This window comes from Anopheles funestus, chromosome X (assembly GCF_943734845.2).
Source record: "Anopheles funestus chromosome X, idAnoFuneDA-416_04, whole genome shotgun sequence".
Classification (NCBI taxonomy): Eukaryota; Metazoa; Arthropoda; class Insecta; order Diptera; family Culicidae; genus Anopheles; species Anopheles funestus.
In genome coordinates this window covers 14,429,260-14,448,974 of record NC_064597.1, presented here as the reverse complement: position 1 = coordinate 14,448,974, position 19,715 = coordinate 14,429,260, and the positions used below count along the sequence as shown (strand labels likewise).

General features: G+C 45.4%; 3 protein-coding genes across 5 annotated transcripts; 2 read left to right on the top strand and 1 right to left on the bottom strand.

Annotated features, from left to right (window-relative positions):
* Positions 1–235: 235 nt before the first annotated feature.
* On the top strand, positions 236–2,569 carry LOC125762358 (protein maelstrom homolog). The gene is made up of 3 exons (XM_049424336.1): positions 236–242; positions 312–503; positions 578–2,569. Exons 1-3 carry the CDS (start codon positions 236–238, stop codon positions 1,282–1,284), a joined length of 906 nt encoding a protein of 301 aa, XP_049280293.1. The 3' UTR covers positions 1,285–2,569.
* On the bottom strand, positions 2,065–16,730 carry LOC125760701 (NADPH--cytochrome P450 reductase). 3 transcript variants are annotated; one of them, XM_049421092.1, is made up of 8 exons: positions 16,585–16,730; positions 5,860–6,099; positions 5,595–5,787; positions 5,356–5,505; positions 4,540–4,664; positions 3,362–4,457; positions 3,126–3,283; positions 2,065–3,042 (listed from the first exon to the last, which is right to left on the bottom strand). In XM_049421092.1, exons 2-8 carry the CDS (start codon positions 6,030–6,032, stop codon positions 2,898–2,900), a joined length of 2,040 nt encoding a protein of 679 aa, XP_049277049.1. In that variant the 5' UTR covers positions 6,033–6,099; positions 16,585–16,730; the 3' UTR covers positions 2,065–2,897. The 3 variants fall into 3 exon arrangements, with proteins under 3 accessions (XP_049277049.1, XP_049277041.1, XP_049277059.1); XM_049421084.1 differs by lacking the exon at positions 16,585–16,730 and adding an exon at positions 8,259–8,500; XM_049421102.1 differs by lacking the exons at positions 5,356–5,505; positions 5,595–5,787; positions 5,860–6,099; positions 16,585–16,730 and adding an exon at positions 4,817–5,312.
* A 271-nt stretch (positions 16,731–17,001) lies between these two features.
* LOC125760798 (uncharacterized) lies at positions 17,002–19,295 on the top strand. The gene is made up of 5 exons (XM_049421318.1): positions 17,002–17,568; positions 17,650–17,864; positions 17,945–18,388; positions 18,464–18,686; positions 18,781–19,295. The coding sequence occupies exons 1-5, from the start codon at positions 17,353–17,355 to the stop codon at positions 18,931–18,933; spliced, it is 1,251 nt and encodes a 416-aa protein (XP_049277275.1). The 5' UTR covers positions 17,002–17,352; the 3' UTR covers positions 18,934–19,295.
* The last annotated feature ends 420 nt before the right edge of the window (positions 19,296–19,715 follow it).

Sequence of the window (19,715 nt, the reverse complement as noted above, 5' to 3'; positions counted from 1 at the left end):
AGCTGCACGGATAATAGGACAGCGGGGTTGGGTAAATCTGCGCACCACTGCAAATCTGCACTTTCATCTTAGCTTGTGAAATCGCAGTATGCGTATACTTTGAGTGGTTCTGTGCAGTACGCGACGTGTTTGAGAAATATCCCGATATATACGGGTATAAATATAATAAAGCGAGTAGAGGCGAGGGTCGTCGATTTAGTAATCTGGGTGAAGTGAAACCGCTTGCCGGTAAATTATGGGAGGTAAGATAAACCAGATATAAGATGCCGGATGTCCAGAAGCTCATAGACTTACACACTTTCTCATTGCAGAAAATGAGTACTATGAAATGGCAGCAAAAGGACGACAGGAACAGCAAGAACCGAAGCCCTATTCTACTTCATCTAATAATGCAAGTAAGCCTGAATGCAACAAGCCTGACAAATATGACGATGAAATGGAAAAAGGTGAACTAATAAAAAAATCAATCAAGGAACGACTATGGCGCGCTGAGATGGAAGAAGGTAGGTACATTCAAATATGGCTAATTGTTATAGGAATCTTCCATGCTTTATCGAATGTATCTATTTACTTGCAGGACTCGACAAGGAGGAGTTTTATGTCGTTTCAATGGTATACTTTGGCCACACTGTTGAAGGTACATACATTCCTGCCGAGCTAAGTGTTGTTAAATTCAATCTCAAGTGTGGTGTAATAGATCAATTTCACATCCACGTAAGTTGCGAAAAGTTACCGCTTTGTGTGGCACACCAGGCAAAGGAACACGCATTAAATACTCATGGACTACCACTGCCACCATACGCGTTGGGTGTAGCCAATTATGATGCCATATCCTCGAACTTGCTTACCTTCCTGCAAGTGAAAGAGGAAATCCCACCGTTGTTCACGGATGCGAAGCAAGTATCGATAGTGAAGAATATGCTTACCACCATTTTAGGACATCATATCAAGAATAAGCCACTGCATATTTCCTCCGTGGCGGATCTCTTCTTTGAGATGAAGCAAGGTGCGGAGATGCACATGATGAGCATGACGGTTTTTCCTTCCGTAAAAGCGGCGCAGGAGATCCTTGATAAGGATGAATTCTACGACACACGAAACATCTGTTGCGAATATCACGAAGCTCTCTCGCTGCACGATGAATGTGCCTTGTCCAAGTGTATGCGTTGGGCGTACACAATTTCGGCAAATTGTTGCTTAGAAATGACCATCGATCTGATACCGGGCAGGCATGTCCCGTTCGGATTTGTCGATCGTCCGCATCTACGACATAGATACAGTTGAAATTAACGGCGCGATCGTTAAGTTCGACGACTTCAAAGCATCTATGTTAGCGTCCCTTCTTTCATATCATTACATTCCAAATTCATTCTTACCAATTCGCAACTTGTGCAACTACTTACTGTTCTGCTGACGGTACATTGCGCTTACAATTGTTCGAAGAGTACGAAAGCGAACAAATGTGGAATTTATCCTACAGAAAGTGGGGTTAGAGCCTCAGTTCATTTCATTATAATGAACCTACAAATTGTATGATTTGCTAATAAAGAGCAAATAAAATCGACATAATAAGCTTGCTTCTTTCAATGCATTCAATACTAACCATCGTCTAAACCAGGGGTTTCCAAACTACCCTCCCAAGAGATCCTCAGATTGGCTCTCAGCTGTGGCTATTCCACTCAAAGCTGCCCGCCGTTTAAAAAGTTTGAAGGCCGCTGGTCTAAACATACGAATGATGCTGGCAATTCGATGAAACTGGGTCTTCCTCACACCTACAATCTGCGGACGATGCAATCACTTTCGGCGAAGTCATCCTCTCTTGCTTCAGAGGCATATCAATACTGATACTGGCTTTATATGGCTTTGTCTCGTCTTCCACCAGTACCGATAGCAGCCACAGCTATCAGCTTCTCATCCTTGATATCATCAAGGTATTGACCTTCAGATACGTACAGGTAGTCGTACTTTCTTTCTTCATTAATATTGTTGCTTCGCGATCGAATCTCTATCGCTCTATCGGTTTAACTAGGTGCATGTGTACTAAGAAGGAAATGAAACGCCAGATACAAGTTTTAGATAATTTTATTACATTCCATCGCTAGAATTCCCACTTCCCCTGCACGGGAGCCGACACATTTTGTTCTTTTTCTCGATCTGTACTGTAGATTTTATGTTTGTATATGAATATAAAAAAAAATTATATCTGTTTCCCCCTATTACAAACATGCTATTATTACACATGTACTTTTCTTATCGAGAATCGCGTGCTCGAACGATTTGCAAACCGTCATCAGAAATAAAATACAAGGCGACCGAAGGTAAAGTAATGTGTGAATTATAGCAGCTGGTTGCATTACGGGATGGAACATTCCGCACCCAGCAATGGTTACGTGCCCGTTACTCCCTTCCACGATCACCTTTGGGAATGGTTAACCCTTCCCATGAAAGCATCCCTCGAAGATAGACAGACAAGTACAACTCAAGATTTAATTTAAAGAACATTAAAAAAAAAAAAGGTAGAAACTATCACAACGCCAACCAGGCGTTCGCGTGATTGCACGCGTGTGCATGCGTGCGTAGGACCATTAACGTCGACATTAAAATGAAAGGTAACCCTCCCCGGAAAAAAAGAAGAAACATTGTGCTACTGCTAAGATCTTTCTACACGGTACGAAAATAAGAAACTGCAACCTTAACACTGTTATGCTGCACGAAACAACAGCAACATCAACAAAATACAGACTTACAAACAAGTGCTTGATCCTGACGTCGGAAAACATTACCCACCCGCTAGCTAATGTGAAGGCGTTTTGTGACCGTGTGTGTGTTCTTTTTAAATGTGTGTGTTTGCGCACTGGTAGAGTGTTAGGTGGTAAATAGGGTGGCAGGCACGACGATTAGCTCCACACATCCGCCGAGTATCGTTTTTGGGCTTCCATCTTTTTTATGTACTGCTGTGCTTCCGTTTCACTTAAACCACCTTTTGAGCGTATGACTTTAAGCAGAATGTTTCGCACATCGGTGGCCATATTTTTCGCATCACTATCAAACGAGAGCATAACATAAAAAAAATTAATACGTCACATCCTGAAACGGCTGTGAACGTGGAGGAGCGACACACTCACCCGCAGATGTAAAAGTGTCCCTTATTCTCGCCGATAACGTTCCATATCAGGTCGCTATCTTGCTCGAGCAGATGCGTCACGTACACCTTCTTCTCTTGATCACGCGAAAAGGCAACGCGCAGGTTAACGATGCCACGTTTGGAATAATCCTCCAGTTCCTACAAAAGCGCAAAAAAAAATAAAAACAAAAAAGCTTAGCGAAAAATGCAAATTTCAACAAGCTTTACTTTACTTACGTCTTCGTATATGTAGTCCTCTGTACGCTTTCGGCAGCCAAAGTATAGCGTCGTCTGCCCTATTTCCTTGCCCTCCTGCTTGGAGAAGTCGCGCTCCTGTATGAAGCCACGGAACGGTGCCAGCCCGGTACCAGGACCGACCATGATTACGGGCGTTTCCGGTTTCGGTGGCAAACGGAACTGGCTCTTGCGAATGAAGATAGGTACGCGCGGCAACGGTTCCCCATCGTTCGGGTGCTTTTCAGCAAGGAACGTCGTAGCGACACCCTTGTTCAATCGGCCCGTTTTCGTCTCGTACTTCACCAGCACCGCCGTCACGTGTACCGTCGTCGGGTGGAGCTTGGACGAGGAGGAGATGGAATAGTAGCGCGGCTGCAGACGCGGTAACAGTTCACACACGTGATCGATCGGTGGATGGCAGGACGGGATATCCTCCAGCACGTGCACCACGTTGCGGCTGCTGTCCTGTATCCACTCCTGGTACTTTGCCTTTCCTTCCGGCGCGGTAGACGAGATGAACCGCAGGAACTCTTTGTCCTTCTCCTCCGTGCAGTACTCGGCCAGCTCCTTCAGGATGTGCGTCCGGGGTAGCGCCGTTATCTCGAGGTAGTGCGTCAAAGCCGTCCGGTAGGTGGTCGGGCAGGGGAATGGATGCTTTTTGCTGCTGTCCGTGTCGGTGTTGATCAGCGAGAATATCGTTTCCAGATCCGCGTTGCACAGCTTGCCGAGCCGCTCGACCAGATCCCGATCGTTCACCGGGTACATGGCCAAATGATCACCGGCCTCGTACCGCATCTTCGAGCCCTCGATATCGAACTCGACGTGCATGCAGGAACGGTCCCCGGCCTTGTGCAGCTCCCGGTTTACCTTGATGGGGGCTAGGAACGGGTTCTTGGCATCGAACGGTGGGCGCTGCGTCTGCAGTGAGTGTAGCCGGGCCACCTCACCGGTGTATATACGGTCCGCACCGACATCCGGTTGCTCCAACAGACGATACTGTCGCATCAACACATCCTCGCCCGTACTTTCAATGCCGAAGAAATCGCACACCGTTGGCCAAAACTTTTCCTTCCACGTAATGAAGTAATCCTCAATGCTGGTGACGAGGGGAAAGATTTTTACCGTGATTAGCTGTAACTTACGCCGCCCACATCCGCTTACAAACACACGCAACTTACTTCGCATCATCGTCGCCTAATCCTAGCTCAAACACTCGGTTTGCTCCGAGTTCCTCTAACCGCTTGTCAACATAGATGCCGACCTTGTTGTAATGCTCGTACGTTTTATTGCCCAGGCCAAACACCTGCAAGTAAATAAGGTTCAGCAACCATGAAAAGGCGTTGAACGACTCACAGATATCGCGGACACACTCTTCACGCGAGAGTTCAATGTAGCAATCGCCCCAACGTTACGTAACCGTGATGTGTGTTGCGAGCAGGCATCTTTTCAAACTACCTTAATGTATTTCTTTCTAAACTTGCTACGATGATCTCGCTTCCTGCCTAACAGCAAACGCTCTACGCTCGGCAAATATTGTACAATCGGAGTGAGGAACAGCTGATGAATACTGTTTTGCGCTATGAACCGCGAACAGCCTTGCCTGGTGCCTGTCAGTACACTCATTATTTCACTTCAATTCTCACGGCCAAATGGTGGCACCGTGTGTGCCACTGCTATTTACAGTAAACTTAACGTCCTGTTTTGTTCCATTTTCTTGTTGATTGATGCCTGTGCTGATAGTGTTTTTGAGCGGTGAATTGGTACTCCACTGTTCACAACACCGAACTCGCCAACAGCACGTTTCGACTGAAATGACAAGCCCACGCTGCGCCTGTCAAACCGCGGTACCGATACTGCTCGATTCGAGCAGATGCACGAAATTGCGCAACGACGAAGGCCGCATTCTCGAACGGGATCACAGCGAACACCCAATTTTACTATTAACCAACACCACCATCACCGCCACAGGATACCGTTTTAAGTCACTCACTTACCGCATAATTTAAACCGGTCATATCCAGATCGTTATTTTGAATCCAGTCGTAAAACTCCATACAGTTGTCCGTCGGATCGCCCTCACCGTACGTTGCTAAGCAAAACACAGCCAACGATTTGTCGATGTCTTTCAACATCAGTAGTTCTTCCTATGGGTTGGGTAGAAGCGAAAAAGGCGACATATATTTTACATGTAATGGATGTATGGATCTGGGTGACTTCCTACACCGAAACCCACCATATTGCACTCCTCCGGATCGGCTACCATGCCCTTCATCTGGTAGCGGATTCCTTCCTTTGCCAGACGACCGGCAAATTCCTCTGCCGTGCCTGTTTGAGAACCGTAGAACACCACCAAACGACGACCAGAGGATTGCAGCTTCTTGATGAACGAATTCTCCACCATTGTCATCGTGTTTACCGTGGTCGGTCTGCGAATTGGTACGGTTTGTTTAGGATGCGTACATGTTAAAACCTGATGGTCACCAACACTGGTTACTTACTGGATCGAGTAGGATTTGAACTGACTAGCTTGGTTTTCTTTTTTCTTGCCCTTAAGCAGATACCAGGCGGTACCGGCCAGCAGACTGACGAGCAGGATGATGTCCAACGGGCCGAGAAACGGTTCGTCGCTCACGTTTCCCGTGGGCATTTCGGTTTCTGCCTGGGCGTCCATTTGTGTCTGTAACAAACTCGTTCTAGCCTAATCCACGTCTAAGCACACAAAGGATAGCAAATGCTGTCTGCGAAGGTAATAGGAAAAGCGAAAATACCTATAGAAATTTAGCCCCATTATATCGCACATCGTAGAATCAAATCGTATATAGCAAAAGGAATTTGGAAAATACTTTGAAAAAATCATTCAAATATCTGTACGGTCGCAACGTAGCTGTAGGGTTGCTTCATACGTCCACACAGTTTTACGCTGTGTGTGTCTTTATCTTATCACTTTAAGCGCAACAAGGCTTGATAATAAACCGCAGCATATCCAATTCTTTTCATATGTAACCGTAAACCTTGGCGGTTTTCTATGACTTATTCATTAACAAAAACCCGGACGGTCTAGTCCTGCGAATGTAGCCGAATAAATGGCCTTGCCAACCGGTTTCAGAAATGGTCGAATTCGAAAATTCTCGGACACACGAATAGTACTGTTGTACCAATGACTGAGGGTAACAGATCTTCAACTTGCTAACAAATGGTTGTTCCTTGTTTCGTCCTTTCATTTGGGCGCAAAATGTAAAGTTTTGCCTTTCACTGTTGAAACTGATGAACGGAAAAATTCGAGCACCAGCAAATGCAATAGTAATATCGCTTGCCTAACCCGGCCGCTCATTGTTGATCGAAAGCATAACTGTATTTTGATTGTATGTTTTTCGTTGGCTACCTTTCCGTAACCGTTGCTGGGGTGTAACGCGTTAAGGGGTGCAACCGTTAGGGGGTGTGTTGCCAATTGACAGAACGAAAAGCAGTGCGTCGTCGTTGCATATGCAGAGGAGGGCAGTATCGGGGAGAAAGGAGCTTCAACAGAGAGGTTGATAGTGAGAGTTGCCGACATTTTAATTATTGCTATATGTAGCAATGGACGCAACGTTTTTGCTGTGCGTTGGCTTCTTTTCTTTCGGATAACCCCACAGTCCCGCCCGATGGTTAGACAACATCCCAGAGCGTTACAATTGTGTCTGTGTATTAGGGTGGTCCAAAATGTTCGCTCAGACAAGGAGGTACAAGTATATCGCTTTCCACTAGATTGCTGACTCGCAACAAATTATTTCGACCTTTGCCAAAATGGAATGACTTCACACACAAAAAAACCAACGTTTCCACACAAACACAAACACTATGTCCACTTGAAAACGTGCCGCAATTGCATGGATGGTGCTTCGCCTTAGCCATGAAGCCTTGAACAAGAGGAACGAGAATACTAACACCGTACCGGATCCGGTTCAGCTTCAGCAATTGGCTTCATCGCACGAGAACAGGAAGACACGGGAAAAGTGATGTGAGAAACGCTATTCAAAACGTCACACGTAACATCTACACACTTAGCTCATATATGCCAGTAGTGAAATTCAAATTAATTCTCCCAAACACAAGCAGAATGTGGAGCAGCTCTCGCCTAACGTTTCGACGCTCAACAAAACAATCGCGAAGAATGAAGAATCCCCAACGACCGTAACATGTGTTGCACGATGTTGCTAACCTCCATCTCCTTGGTGATTCGAGCTAGAGCAATCAAAAAGTGCAAATCATGCTACGGCACCACAAAAGACACGACCCATCGTTATCCTGTTATTGCTTCCCAAAAATGTTGGTGTGCTCCAAAACCTTTGACACTTGCAAATCGGGTATCGTGCTGTACTTTGACGTCACGCACGTACTCACGATGTCCAACATTTCCTGGTACCATCTACTCCTTCCAAAATGTATTTTGGACAATTCGGATTTCATGATTAACGCAATTGCGTACGTGCCTTCTATTCGCTTCTTTGGGATCTCTCACCAAGACAATTCTATACGTCAGGGAATTACTGCTGTTATTGTGCTCGCCTCAGACCTAATCATCCATTCAGGCTTCCTTGTATGTTCTGGCAACGTTCTACTTGAAATCTTGAAACGTGTTACTCGAAACAATCTGTGGACTCGATCGCGTTGTAAGATGGATGAGCAAAGCTGTATTCGGCCGCGATCTCTCCGATCATGATGATGATGATGATGATGGTATTGAGCGTCGAAAGTGTCGCGAGATCACCGATCACGCACTCACACACATACATGCGTAGACACCGGGTTTCGCGTTGGATTACAAAAACGCACGCGCATCGTAACTTCCTTCATTCTTCATCCCGTTCGTAAGAAAACAACCCCTAATATTAATGCTCGGAAGATAGGGTATCACTACCTTTCCGCTGGTCACTCTCCAACAAGACGGCCACCTTCTCGATCACGGTCTCACACACTCACGAGCCCCGTGCGTGTGTTTGTGTGTGCACACGCGCGCTGTTGCTGCTGCTACTGTTGGCGTACTTTTTTCCGTTTCGATTACCGTCCGCTCCGCGATGTGGTGGCCGATATCGTTGAACACTCGAACCGTACTAACCAGCGGGCTGCGTCGCGTCACATTCGGCACCGTTCGGCTGGAGAGATTGCTCCATCCCTTACCTATCGTCACCCAGCCTGCCACCCTACACCATCGCGCTGCGTCGCACCTACCCTATCGGTTCCATCGCTTACCAGCAACCCCGATTTACGCTCCTCTCTCCCCCCCCCCCCCCTCCCTCTTGCCTTCACATCATCCGCTCAAGTCCGTGGTTGAAGGAGGAAGGGAAGGGGTTTGCAGCGACCATACACTACAATGATTAACATGCGTCCGCAGCCCTTCGCCAACTTCTTACCCTCGCGTCAGTCGTTTGCCGTTGCCGTTTGCTACACGCGTGCAATCCGCCGGGGGGGGGGTATCAACCATCACCATCACCATTCCCTTGCGCTTAACTAGACACAAGACCGATTTGCGCGAACAAATAACACCGCGGCCATACGCAAAAAACAGCCCCCAGTGCGAAACGATCGCACACAAAAAAAAACACTAACACACACGCAGCTACTTACATCCCACCACCCCTAATATATGATCTTGGTGGGTGAATTCATGCCTTTTGTGTGTGCGTCTGGGTGGAGTTGGTATGTTTATTTTCCATTTCGTTTTCGTTTCAGCTTCCAGCGGATTCCCCTTGCAGAAGAAATCTGCACACACATACATACAACATACAAACGATCATTGAAGGAGGCTGCGAACAGGTAGAGAGTAAATGGTGCGTGCACCTGATTCTACGGATGCAGTGTAGCAGCTGGCTAGCATGCTGGAAGTGTTGATGCATAGCCAACTTACTGGTAACCTTCTGTGTCAATGGTCGGGTTCATCATGTTGTAGTGTTTTGTTTGTCTAAATTATACAGGTCTCACCGCTACTACACGGCATGCATCGGCACGAAAGGTCTCCTGTACACGAGTTAACTTTGATCTCCAACGGATCATCCGTTAATCGTCTGGCCTTGTTTCGTGGAGTTGGCGAGGAGGGAGGGGAAATGAATCATTTGTTGTGCGAACACTTCACAACCTGTACCTCCAGTACTCGATCGCTAATCGCCAGGAATCGGTGAACCTGTGAACGTATTGCACAGGTCCCATGACGCAGCATAAGCACAACACTTGATGCAACTGAACGTCCGGGTAGGGTTCAGGGTAGGGTAGGGTGATGAAAGGAGTAAGGGCGCCATGACCTTATCATTCGCGAGCATGGACAAACGAGTGTTGCTGTGTATACTGATAAGATATCGAACATACACCTAATGCGTGTGTTTGTGTATGTGTGCGTTTGTAGGTGGTTGAGTGTGAAGTTGATCACGATAAATTAAGGAAGTCCAACTCATCGCCTCCGAGACATTTCCAGCCGAGATGCGAAGGGTGCCGTGACCGATGAAGCTCGTGTCAAGGCTGTAAAGTCTCGCACCCTTCCCTTACTTCTTCCTGCGACTCTCACGAGGCATCCACCGGGTGGACAAAGATTTGGCTAGTCATTCTCATTTTTTTGTAGGGTGGGAGCATCAAAATTTCTGTATGTTGACTTTCCACATTACGGGTTCTGCTTCTTGCTTTAGTTGATGGTGATGTTCGCACGGAACTTCTACCCTGTATGTCAGTCAAAGCAATGGTATGCGAGGGAGTAACATCGGTGTTGAGATGATACCGCTATAACAGACCAATTGCGTGACAATTTCGTAGATGCTAACTGCGCAACCATGACAGCATGAGACGGCAGTGGCGCAGACAGTGTGATTTGCTTACTATGTTGCCTGTCACGACTTCGATGACAACGTGCAACGAACACGTTTTATTGCGTTACACGAAAGCTAAAATGCTTCCGAAGGCCACTACTGAAACGTACGATAATATATAACATTAGCGAAATTTTGTCTATTCCTAGTTCATAATCAGAAGAATACCCAACGCACACAGCTATGCATCTGGGTGAGTTTGCTTACTTGCTTATCAGGTACTTAATTGCTTTAAGGTTCTGATCTCTTTGACAGAACTGTTCAAACCCCCAATATTAATGTCGGTCGGTAGTTTTTAGGTATACAAAAAGGGGAGAATACAAGTGGGGAGACCAACACTAACGTGTGTTTGGATTTAATACAGCGAAGGCCAAAATATTTGCACCATCATTCTTCGTCATCATGCACTGATGACTGATTGCGCAGATTTGGACACGGTGGAAGGTTGATACCATGCATCGGACGTACAAATAAGGACGACAGACTTGGATCTTCTAGCCTCTAAATCCTCATCACATTCCGAAAAGTTTTCGGAAAACTCTACTACGGATTTATGTTTTGTGGCTGGTTGCAGCGAATTACAGAGCTCAATTGTCACCTGATCCGGAAACCGAACATGACGGAAATCGCAATGATTCAAGCTCAGTCATCAAAATCATTGTTGACGTATTGATAAACGTACAACAAAGAAAAAAGTAGCAAGTCAGATGTTTTGGAAGACATGTCCTTCCTAAAGCATCCCGGTAGGTGACACTTGTCACACACGAGTAATCATTTAGACATTCCGAAAAACAGTAACAAAGAAAGCCAAATGTTTTACAAACAGTACCTTCCCTTCCCTAGAGTAGCACACGTTCCACCGGCACAACACAGATAAGAACGCTTTGCCAATATTGCCTTTTCGATCGTTGAAGCGTGAATGCAAACGGGCAAGATAATCGGCATCGGCTCAAAGTCCGCTGGGTTCGCATGTGTGTCAGGAACACCAACAAAAATACCTCACAAAGGGTTCGTTTGCCCCACACGGTATCGCAGCGCAACAGTGGCTTAATGTGGCGAAATTTAACAATTTGCGTTTAATCCAAGTCTCCTCCATGCCTTCTCCGCAAAAACGGACTTAGCCGTGGGGCTCACCGCTGCCAGGTTCGGTGACCAAGCGTTTGGTCACCTTTCCTTTTAATGGTGATGATTGGAGTGGTTTTGTGACATGAGGAGGGCTTAGACAGGTGAAAAAGTAAGCAATCTGGATTAGTGATGTGCATACTGAGTAAGAATGAATGAGTAATTTAAATCATTCCTTTTTGGGTGAGTTAATTCGAATCTTGCGAAAGAGTTATTATAGCGGTTTTTGGGATGAAGGAGCTATTTCACTCATGAGTTATAAAACTCATAAAAGAATCATCATTGCCTCGACTCACTCATGGTTAGGTTGTATTACTGATCTAAGCTTACGAGTTAACTCAGAAAGACATATGACTCTAGATGGTTTAAGACAAAGTCTTAAAAAAAGAAAGTAAACATCTCTATTGGGAATGGGACGGAAGAGCCTAAACTAACATAGGAGGTTTCATCCATTCTGTACAGACGAAGAAGAGTTAACTCATAAACTCACTCACTCGGAGTCAATTCACCTTAGCGAGTTGTTATTTCCATCACTAATCTGGATGTCCTCCTTGGAGAAATCCTTGGTGAAGTTGTGTATAGTTAGCTTTTTTGTATGGTTCTGTTACGCACTCAATGAAGACTTTTTTGCGTACGGCAAATCTAGCAAATTACGCAATCGCTACGTAATGATGGAACATTTTGTTTAGACATATGTTGTTTGTAATAGAAGAAACCCCCTTTTACAACAGCATTAAATGTCCGAGTGTCTGCTAATGGGAAATCCTAACTCTACTAGTGACGGTAAAATCGTCCCCAAACAACTGCTCTATGCGCAGCTCAGCCGCATCGAGCATGTCCCAAAGAACTGTTGGCCGTGACAATGTACCACGTGCAAGGCCGAGGTCAATCACGAAAGTGGCACGTACATTGCGCTGTTCATAACATTCACTCGCTTTCTCTCTCTCACTCTCTCTCTCTCTCTCTCTCTCTCTCTTTCTCTCTATGTTTGTTTCGCTCTTGTTATATACGACCTTCCTTATACAGACAGATGATGATGGCGGCTTACAGCCTGCAGAAGATGAATGCACACAATGCTCATGCAACGTCCTCCCCCACGTAATAGTGCGTGGCATTTGAAATCGATTGTTGCAACGAAACCACTCACACGGAAGCAACGATCATTCGCCCTTCTCTTCCCCATCAAACTCGATTGCAACCAAAAAATATCCTCTATCGTGTATGTGCAGGTGCGAGCGATATGGCAAAGTGGTCGAACATACTAGAAGCACACTTGGATAAATAAACACATAACATAAAACGGCTAATCAAAGCAGCTTAACAGCTGATCGTTGCTCACAGACTCATCTTTTTTGTTGTTGTATGCTTTGTATGTGCTTTGCCTCACAGCGCAGCACAGCGCACAGAAACCATCGAGGTCAAAGCGCCAGGGAAACTGGTGCATGTTGCTGGTGCTGCTGCTGTGTGTTAGGCGATGGTGCAGTGTTGCAGGAAAGCGATTTCATATGCAGACCTACCTAAGGTGGGCTAATAAGCCGGCTTGACTAACACTCACACTTTCATCGCCGTTTCCACCTGCGGGGAATGGTTCTTCATTTGTCCAATGGTCGGCCCAACCGAACGACCAGGAGAAACTCGACGCACCGATAAACTTCCCGGGTACGAACCAGTGCAGCGGTTAATGGGGTAAAGCTAAAAGGTGTGCAGCATGATACACACCTCACCGATAGCAAAACGTCGATTCGATTAGCATTCGAGAATTTTCAATTTGCTCAACCCCGGTACGCATCAGCGTCGATGGCCCGACCCTGGTTGGTTCGTTCGAGTTCGCAACACACGCCGGACAGTTTAACCCCTGAACGGGCGAACGACGGGATGGCAGATGTGGGAAGCGGAAGGTTACGCCAAAACGAGGAACCGTGGTGCGTTACCAGAACATATTGACAATTGCCACCTGATTAGCATAGTACAGTGTGCTACGTGCTTGGTTATTTTACACCGCCTATGATAAGCGATGAACACACTTATGCGAAGTTGTGTCCAGCAAGAAACATTCCGAAGCTGTAAACGTTTCAAGTGCCTATAAGCTAACGGGATGGAAAATCCCACCGGTACAGTCCTACGTCATTAGACGACAACCGACCCGATCGCCATCCGCGCGGTTCCTTGCGGCTTTTCGCGTGCAGTAAGACTAGCGCCCCCCAAAATGCTGTAAATGGATAGGTTAAGGATTTTGCAAGAGAAATGATTTGCGTTGCTGCAAGTGCGCACGTACAAGCCCGAATCAAACTGAAGAACTTCGAAGCAGTGCTGCCAGTACCTTACGTCACACCGGTGTATGATTTCTCTTGGAGTTAGCTTTCGGGGGTGCAGAACCGACGGCAAGATGTCGGTTGCTACTTGCTTGGACAACAAGAGTCATATACGCTGAATAGTGACGTAAATGTTTTGTGATCTTGTTGTTTGGTTTAAAATCTTATGTTCACGTCATATTCAAGATTGTACGCGTTTACGAGTTTCTTTCTTTTGCGTTAGCGCGAAGTGTACCCGTGAGCCTAATTACGTTCCAATGTAACATTTACGGCTTCTTCGGTTCATCGTTCCATGAAAGATTCGGTTTCAGCAGGGTCTTATTTTTGAGTCCCTAATATAATCTTATTTTGTGTTTATTTCAGTGTCCGCTAGATTACTCCTGCGGACTCCTGTGAAATGTATATACCAAAGCGTTCAGATCTTTTTCAAGCGACTATAAAAGACAACAAACCTCAGGCAAATACTTGAAGTTCCTCCGACTGCGATATATTATTGGTATCGTGCAAAGCCGTATACGCTCGCAAGCTACACGTGCACCACAATGACTGGTCAATTTCTGTGATACGGGAAATGACACTGCGCAAACACGGCTGGTGTGGCCCGTTTGGAGCAACATTATCGCAGCAATGCGTGGTGATGGACACTGTCATGAAGGCAGGCAAATCGAGGCAACGGTTTTCCGATGCACCTGGGTGGTGAAGATGGCGAACGTGGTCACGACCGATAGAGCGGCACTTCCTTCGACGTGTGACCTACACCATCAGTTTCCCCACATCCGTCCCAGAGTGGCGTGCAGGTCCAATAAGATACCTCTCTGAATCGGTCGACCCCCGCGCACTCAATGTTGCAAGATCCGCATGATGCGAATTACACCACACTGTCGCGTTCGAGGTCACCCCCTCGCTTGACCACGAAGGTACAAATGCAATCGGTTTGGCACGCACTAGCGACCAGAAAGGCTAAACCGGTGGCACCCGGTACAATGATTCTGGGACGTGGTATGATGCGGTATGCCGCAACGACACAGCTGACGCTCGACGTTGGAACCCGAACCCTCTGGTCTGGCCACATAAATGCTGACTGGGTTAGCGCAAATTGGAATACTACTCTCTTCTACCGTGGTACCCTTGGTGCCTCGGTATGCTTTCACTTTCATAACCCAATGCCCCGAAAGCTATACACATGTGTCCACTAGGCAGGGAAAGAGAGTAATACATATGACGAGATCCGACGAGGTTCGGGATGATGCAAGACAGCGCAACATCACACCGCTGGAGGGGTTGCCGAGAGAGTGGACGAAGCTAAGGAAAGAAAATCGCCAAGATTCTCCAAACTTGTCAACTCGATCAAGCAGGGTCTCGCATGGGCGCAAGATACAAAAATGGCGGTTGGGTCGGGAGAGCAACTCAGTTCTCGTAGAAAACTGGCCAGCGTAGTTTGGTTGATGTAACTTTTAATAGCCATTCCACTGTGGTGCAATTCGCCAAGCAGTACATCATCCTATCCAAATGCATTCGAGAGAATGCACTTATTCGGATAGCTAAATGAATTGCTGTTGCATTCAAAACGGCAGATTCGAAGAACGTCGCATGTTCTGTAGTGGATGCTAGCCATAACGGAACATCTGTTAGAAGAAACGTCCAATGCTATCATAGAGCTAAGAGTTTTGAAAACACACCAACATAGCGAAACCTGAGTAGTAGTTATTCTACTCATCAAACAGATTATGTTGATATTTTACAGGACAGAAAGATAAGAATGCACTCCCTCTATTCTCGTCCAAATCTCACACTGACCTATTAACCTGGAAGTCTTCGAACAAAAGAACCATAGCGTGTCGATTACTTCCGTTTTATTGACTCTACAACTCTAATCGTGGCAGGCTAACAATAGAATTGTATGTTACACTTACTCAGCGATATTTAGACAAAGTCTGTGTACGGAGGCTCGACCACCATCACCTTGTTAATTGCAATTACTTTGCAATCTGCATAATCATGCATGTAGTTGCGAAATTCCTAACCTAAATAACCTCACATTCTATCCTTTCGTACCTTACGTCAGGCTACAAACAATCGTGAATTTACAAAAATTGGGAGATTTAAAACTCAATTTAAAAAAAATGTTGCTGTCACTTTCATCCTCTACCAATACGGAGTTCCCATTTCTCTTCCAATTTCGCTTTACAGCCGTTTTCCCTTGCAGACGTTTTTCTGCATTACACGGTTTGGAAGGCTTCGGCTTTGAATGTAGGCCAAAGCTTTCGATGGTGCTGGTGATCAAAATGTGCGATTGCGTGCAATAAAACATTACCTTCGTTTGGGCTACCAGCAAATGTTGCAGTATAGCGATATGCAATTAACAGAATTAATATCTTTCAAGGTTTGTTTAAAGTTACCGATCGCACCGATATCGGTATCCTTCGATTAATTGTATTAATGTCATGGGATGACATTCATTGCTTTGTGAAATAAAAAAAGGCTTTCTTACAGCCGGTTGATAAAGTAACATCGAAAACAGTGGTAAAGAGAAGCCATGAAGGTTGGTTTGTTTTTTTTGCGAAGGTCCATGGTCATTGTTGATTGCAGTTGATGAAATTCCCACAACCGTAAAGCGGTTTAGCAGCGGATCGTGCGGAAAGCGATCGAAGATACTAGAAGCAACATCATCAGCATTAATTGACCGTTTCGGTCGGAGATCGGATGCAGCCGTGGATGAAAGACTGCAGCCCTAGACCGAGTTTCTTGGAAACGGATTGGAGACCTGGCCATTTCTTCAAGACGTGCTCAACCCTGAGCAGGCCAAGAAGAAGAAGATCTCCCCCCAGACACACATACACGTACAGATCACATTTGAAAGAATGCTAAATACTTCTCCAGAACACAGTCCATGAAGATGAGCTTCAAAGTAGCATAGCTTTTTAGGGTTAGTATATAAAATATGCATAGATGATCTTACCTACTGTACGTTTTTGTTTCACTAGAAGTTTGCGTTTTAAATAATCGCAGACACACAACTTAAACGAACTAACACTGGGAAATTAAAAAAAACACGACACACGGCTACCTTCCTGCTGCTTCTTCCGTGCGCAACATGAAAAGCAGTGACGAAGGCAATGTTTAGCATGTTGGATTGTTATGAAATGGAATTTATGCTTTTGCTGTTAGGATACGTTCATACCGACCGGTTCAATTCTTTAGCCAGTTTACCGAAGAACTGAAAATTCTAATCTGACTATAGGCACCAAGACGATGGTGCATCATGATAGACATGACGATATTAGATTTTTATTTATAACCCTACATATCTATTTTTTCATAAAATTATAACTTATTTGTTATTACTTGGCGTGCACCTTGTACAACTACTCGAAGCTGTCCGCTGTCAAACCAATTCTCCCTTTCGCGAGAACTGTCAATACAGACAAGAAGAGGCAGAAGCAGAAAATTATTCTTGCTGAATTTTCACGGCTTTATTGTCCAGTAAAGTTATTTTTACCAAACATTTAACGTGAATCTCCCTCACCCTCTCCCAAAGACGTACTTCGTACATTGCGACCACCGGTGATTGAAAAAGAAGTTGGTAAAATAATAATCGCTTGTGCTGGGTGCTGCACTTTATACGCAAAAGTTTGGACGACCTTTCTCAGTTGGGGTGTGTTTGTGCGTGTTATGAATTGTTTGCGGGCGACACTACGGTCGTAATGCAAAATTCAAAGTAATATGCATGGACAATTTTGGAGAAACAGTGCTTAGATTCGAGTGTTTGCCGGAAACGAAACGCAAAATGCACGACAGAAGGGCGGCCGTGTGTTATGGGCTGGTGTACATTCTCTGTACCCAGGTGCTGTCCACCAATTCACGCACCTCCACGCTGTGGAAGTTGAATTCGGAGGAGGGCAAAATTGTCAGTGTGTCCGGTGGTACGAACTGCAAATTACAGGTATGTGAAAGAGTAACCGTTTCTCTCACATTGCTCAAACGATTCCACGTGCTAACATGGTTTTTTTTTCGTTTTCTTTAGAACACCGGAGCAAAGGCCACAGAAACCACGGCCACCACTGGGGAAGGTGTGTTTGTTCCGCACATTAACAACGTAGAGGAGCTACTGAACCCGTATCATCCCGAGGAAGATGAGGAGTCAACGTTTCACATAATCACTACCACCGCGGCTAACTATCGCGATAATACATGGAGGCGGCATGCCCGGGACAAGATTATAGTGAATCTAGCAAAGGCGTACGTTCAAGAACAAAACCGCCTTTACTGGTTTTAATCTAGCAACTCTGTGTTTTTTTTATCTCTCACCGCCTTTATAGCGCTTCCGACATTACGTCCAATGCAAACACGAAAGGAACCAGCGTCAGTGCCGAATCGGATGTGCTGGATTGTGGCAAACCAGTCAATTTCACGTACTACGATGATTTGATCGGTGTAGCACAGCGCTACAGCCATCCGATCGTACCCGAGCCGGAGGTGGCGTACCTGTTTCTGAAGAAAAAAGGTCCGAAATCGTTGAAAAACTTCGACATCGATGCACTCGAAAGGCGCTTGCGGAAGGCGAAAAGCGAAAAACCACGATCAGTGCAGCTCTACAATCAAATTGGCAACTTTTGGCGAATAAAGGGCGATGCGCGTCATTCGATTGAATGTTTCCGCGGTGCGCTTGCGATGGCACCGACGAACGCGGAAGTTTTGCTGAACCTGGCCCGGGTGTTGTTCAATCTGCAGTATTTGGATGATGCGATACACCTAACCAGACGGTCAGTTTTTAACAAAAACAACAAACGCGTACGTATGTTTCGCAGATAAAAATGTGTTGTTTTTTTTTATTGCAGCTCGCTGGAAGTGCAGCCAAGGGATCGAAGCGCATGGCGGCAGTATTTTACGCTGGGTGAAATTTTTAAAGCGTACGGCCACTTTCAAGAATCAGTTAACCACTTGCGGCAGGCATTGGAGCTCTATCCACAGTACGAACCGATCAAGAAGGCAATTGCGGATGTGGAGAATATTTCCGCCTCGTCGTTACACATATTTACCATCATCATCATTATTTTCTTGGTACGTTACGGGTGGATCGAAGAAGGGATTGGTTGTAACACTGGGTTACGTTCATATTCTAACAGAAGCATTTTTTTTCCATTTGTTCTCGTAGGTGATGTGCGTGCTATATGTGATTCTTTCGTCAAACGAAAGCAACCAGAACAGCCACGAACTGGAACAGAAGGCGACCCGGCACTTTAACCGTGCCATGGCAATGCGGTCGTTAAAGGGCTTCACGCAGCGTTCGTTTAAAAATCGAAAGTAAATATTTAGCCGTATTTTGAATTAAGTTTTTTTTTTGTTGCGCGCGTGCGATTCCTGGATGCATGCTCTAAATCTCTGTATCACGTAGCCGTATGTGTGTATTGTGTGCATGTGTATATCGCTCCTAGTGGAAGGCCCAGGTTCGGAAGGCATAGAAAAGGAGAAGATAATAGAATTAATATATAAGATGAGATTCGTGAAAATCTTCCGTAATGCCACACGCGCGCGCATCGTAGAAAGGAAAACAGTTAGGAGCTAAATGGTTGGAGCGTCTGGCAACACTTAGCGATCATCGTACGCAATGCAAAGCCGCTCTCGATTACAAAAAAAACAAAAACGGCTTTATAATAATGCACCTATCGCGCGCATAAAGAAAAGAGAAGCAATTTAACAGCAAACCATCGCAACGTTTCGAATGGGGAATGCATAGGAAGCAAAACACAGCTACACTATCACTTATTACTATTCAAATCCTACTATATAACATCAAAATTTGATGAGAGCGATACTGCAGCTGGTTTGAGTGATATGCTCTTAGTTCTTTCTTTTGTTTTCTGTATTCTCGTCTTTTAGCGCCCTGGGTTACATCGTGATCAAAACCGAATTCTCATGGATTTTTTTTTTGCAATACACACACACACAGACACACTTTTTTGAGATTAATATGTGATGATTATTCTTTTTTTTTGTTTTATGCTAATAAGATGAAATTTATGTTCAGCCAGCCGTTTAGACGTTGAGCTACACTCGGTATTAAAAAAAAACTTCACCAGTACAAGTACA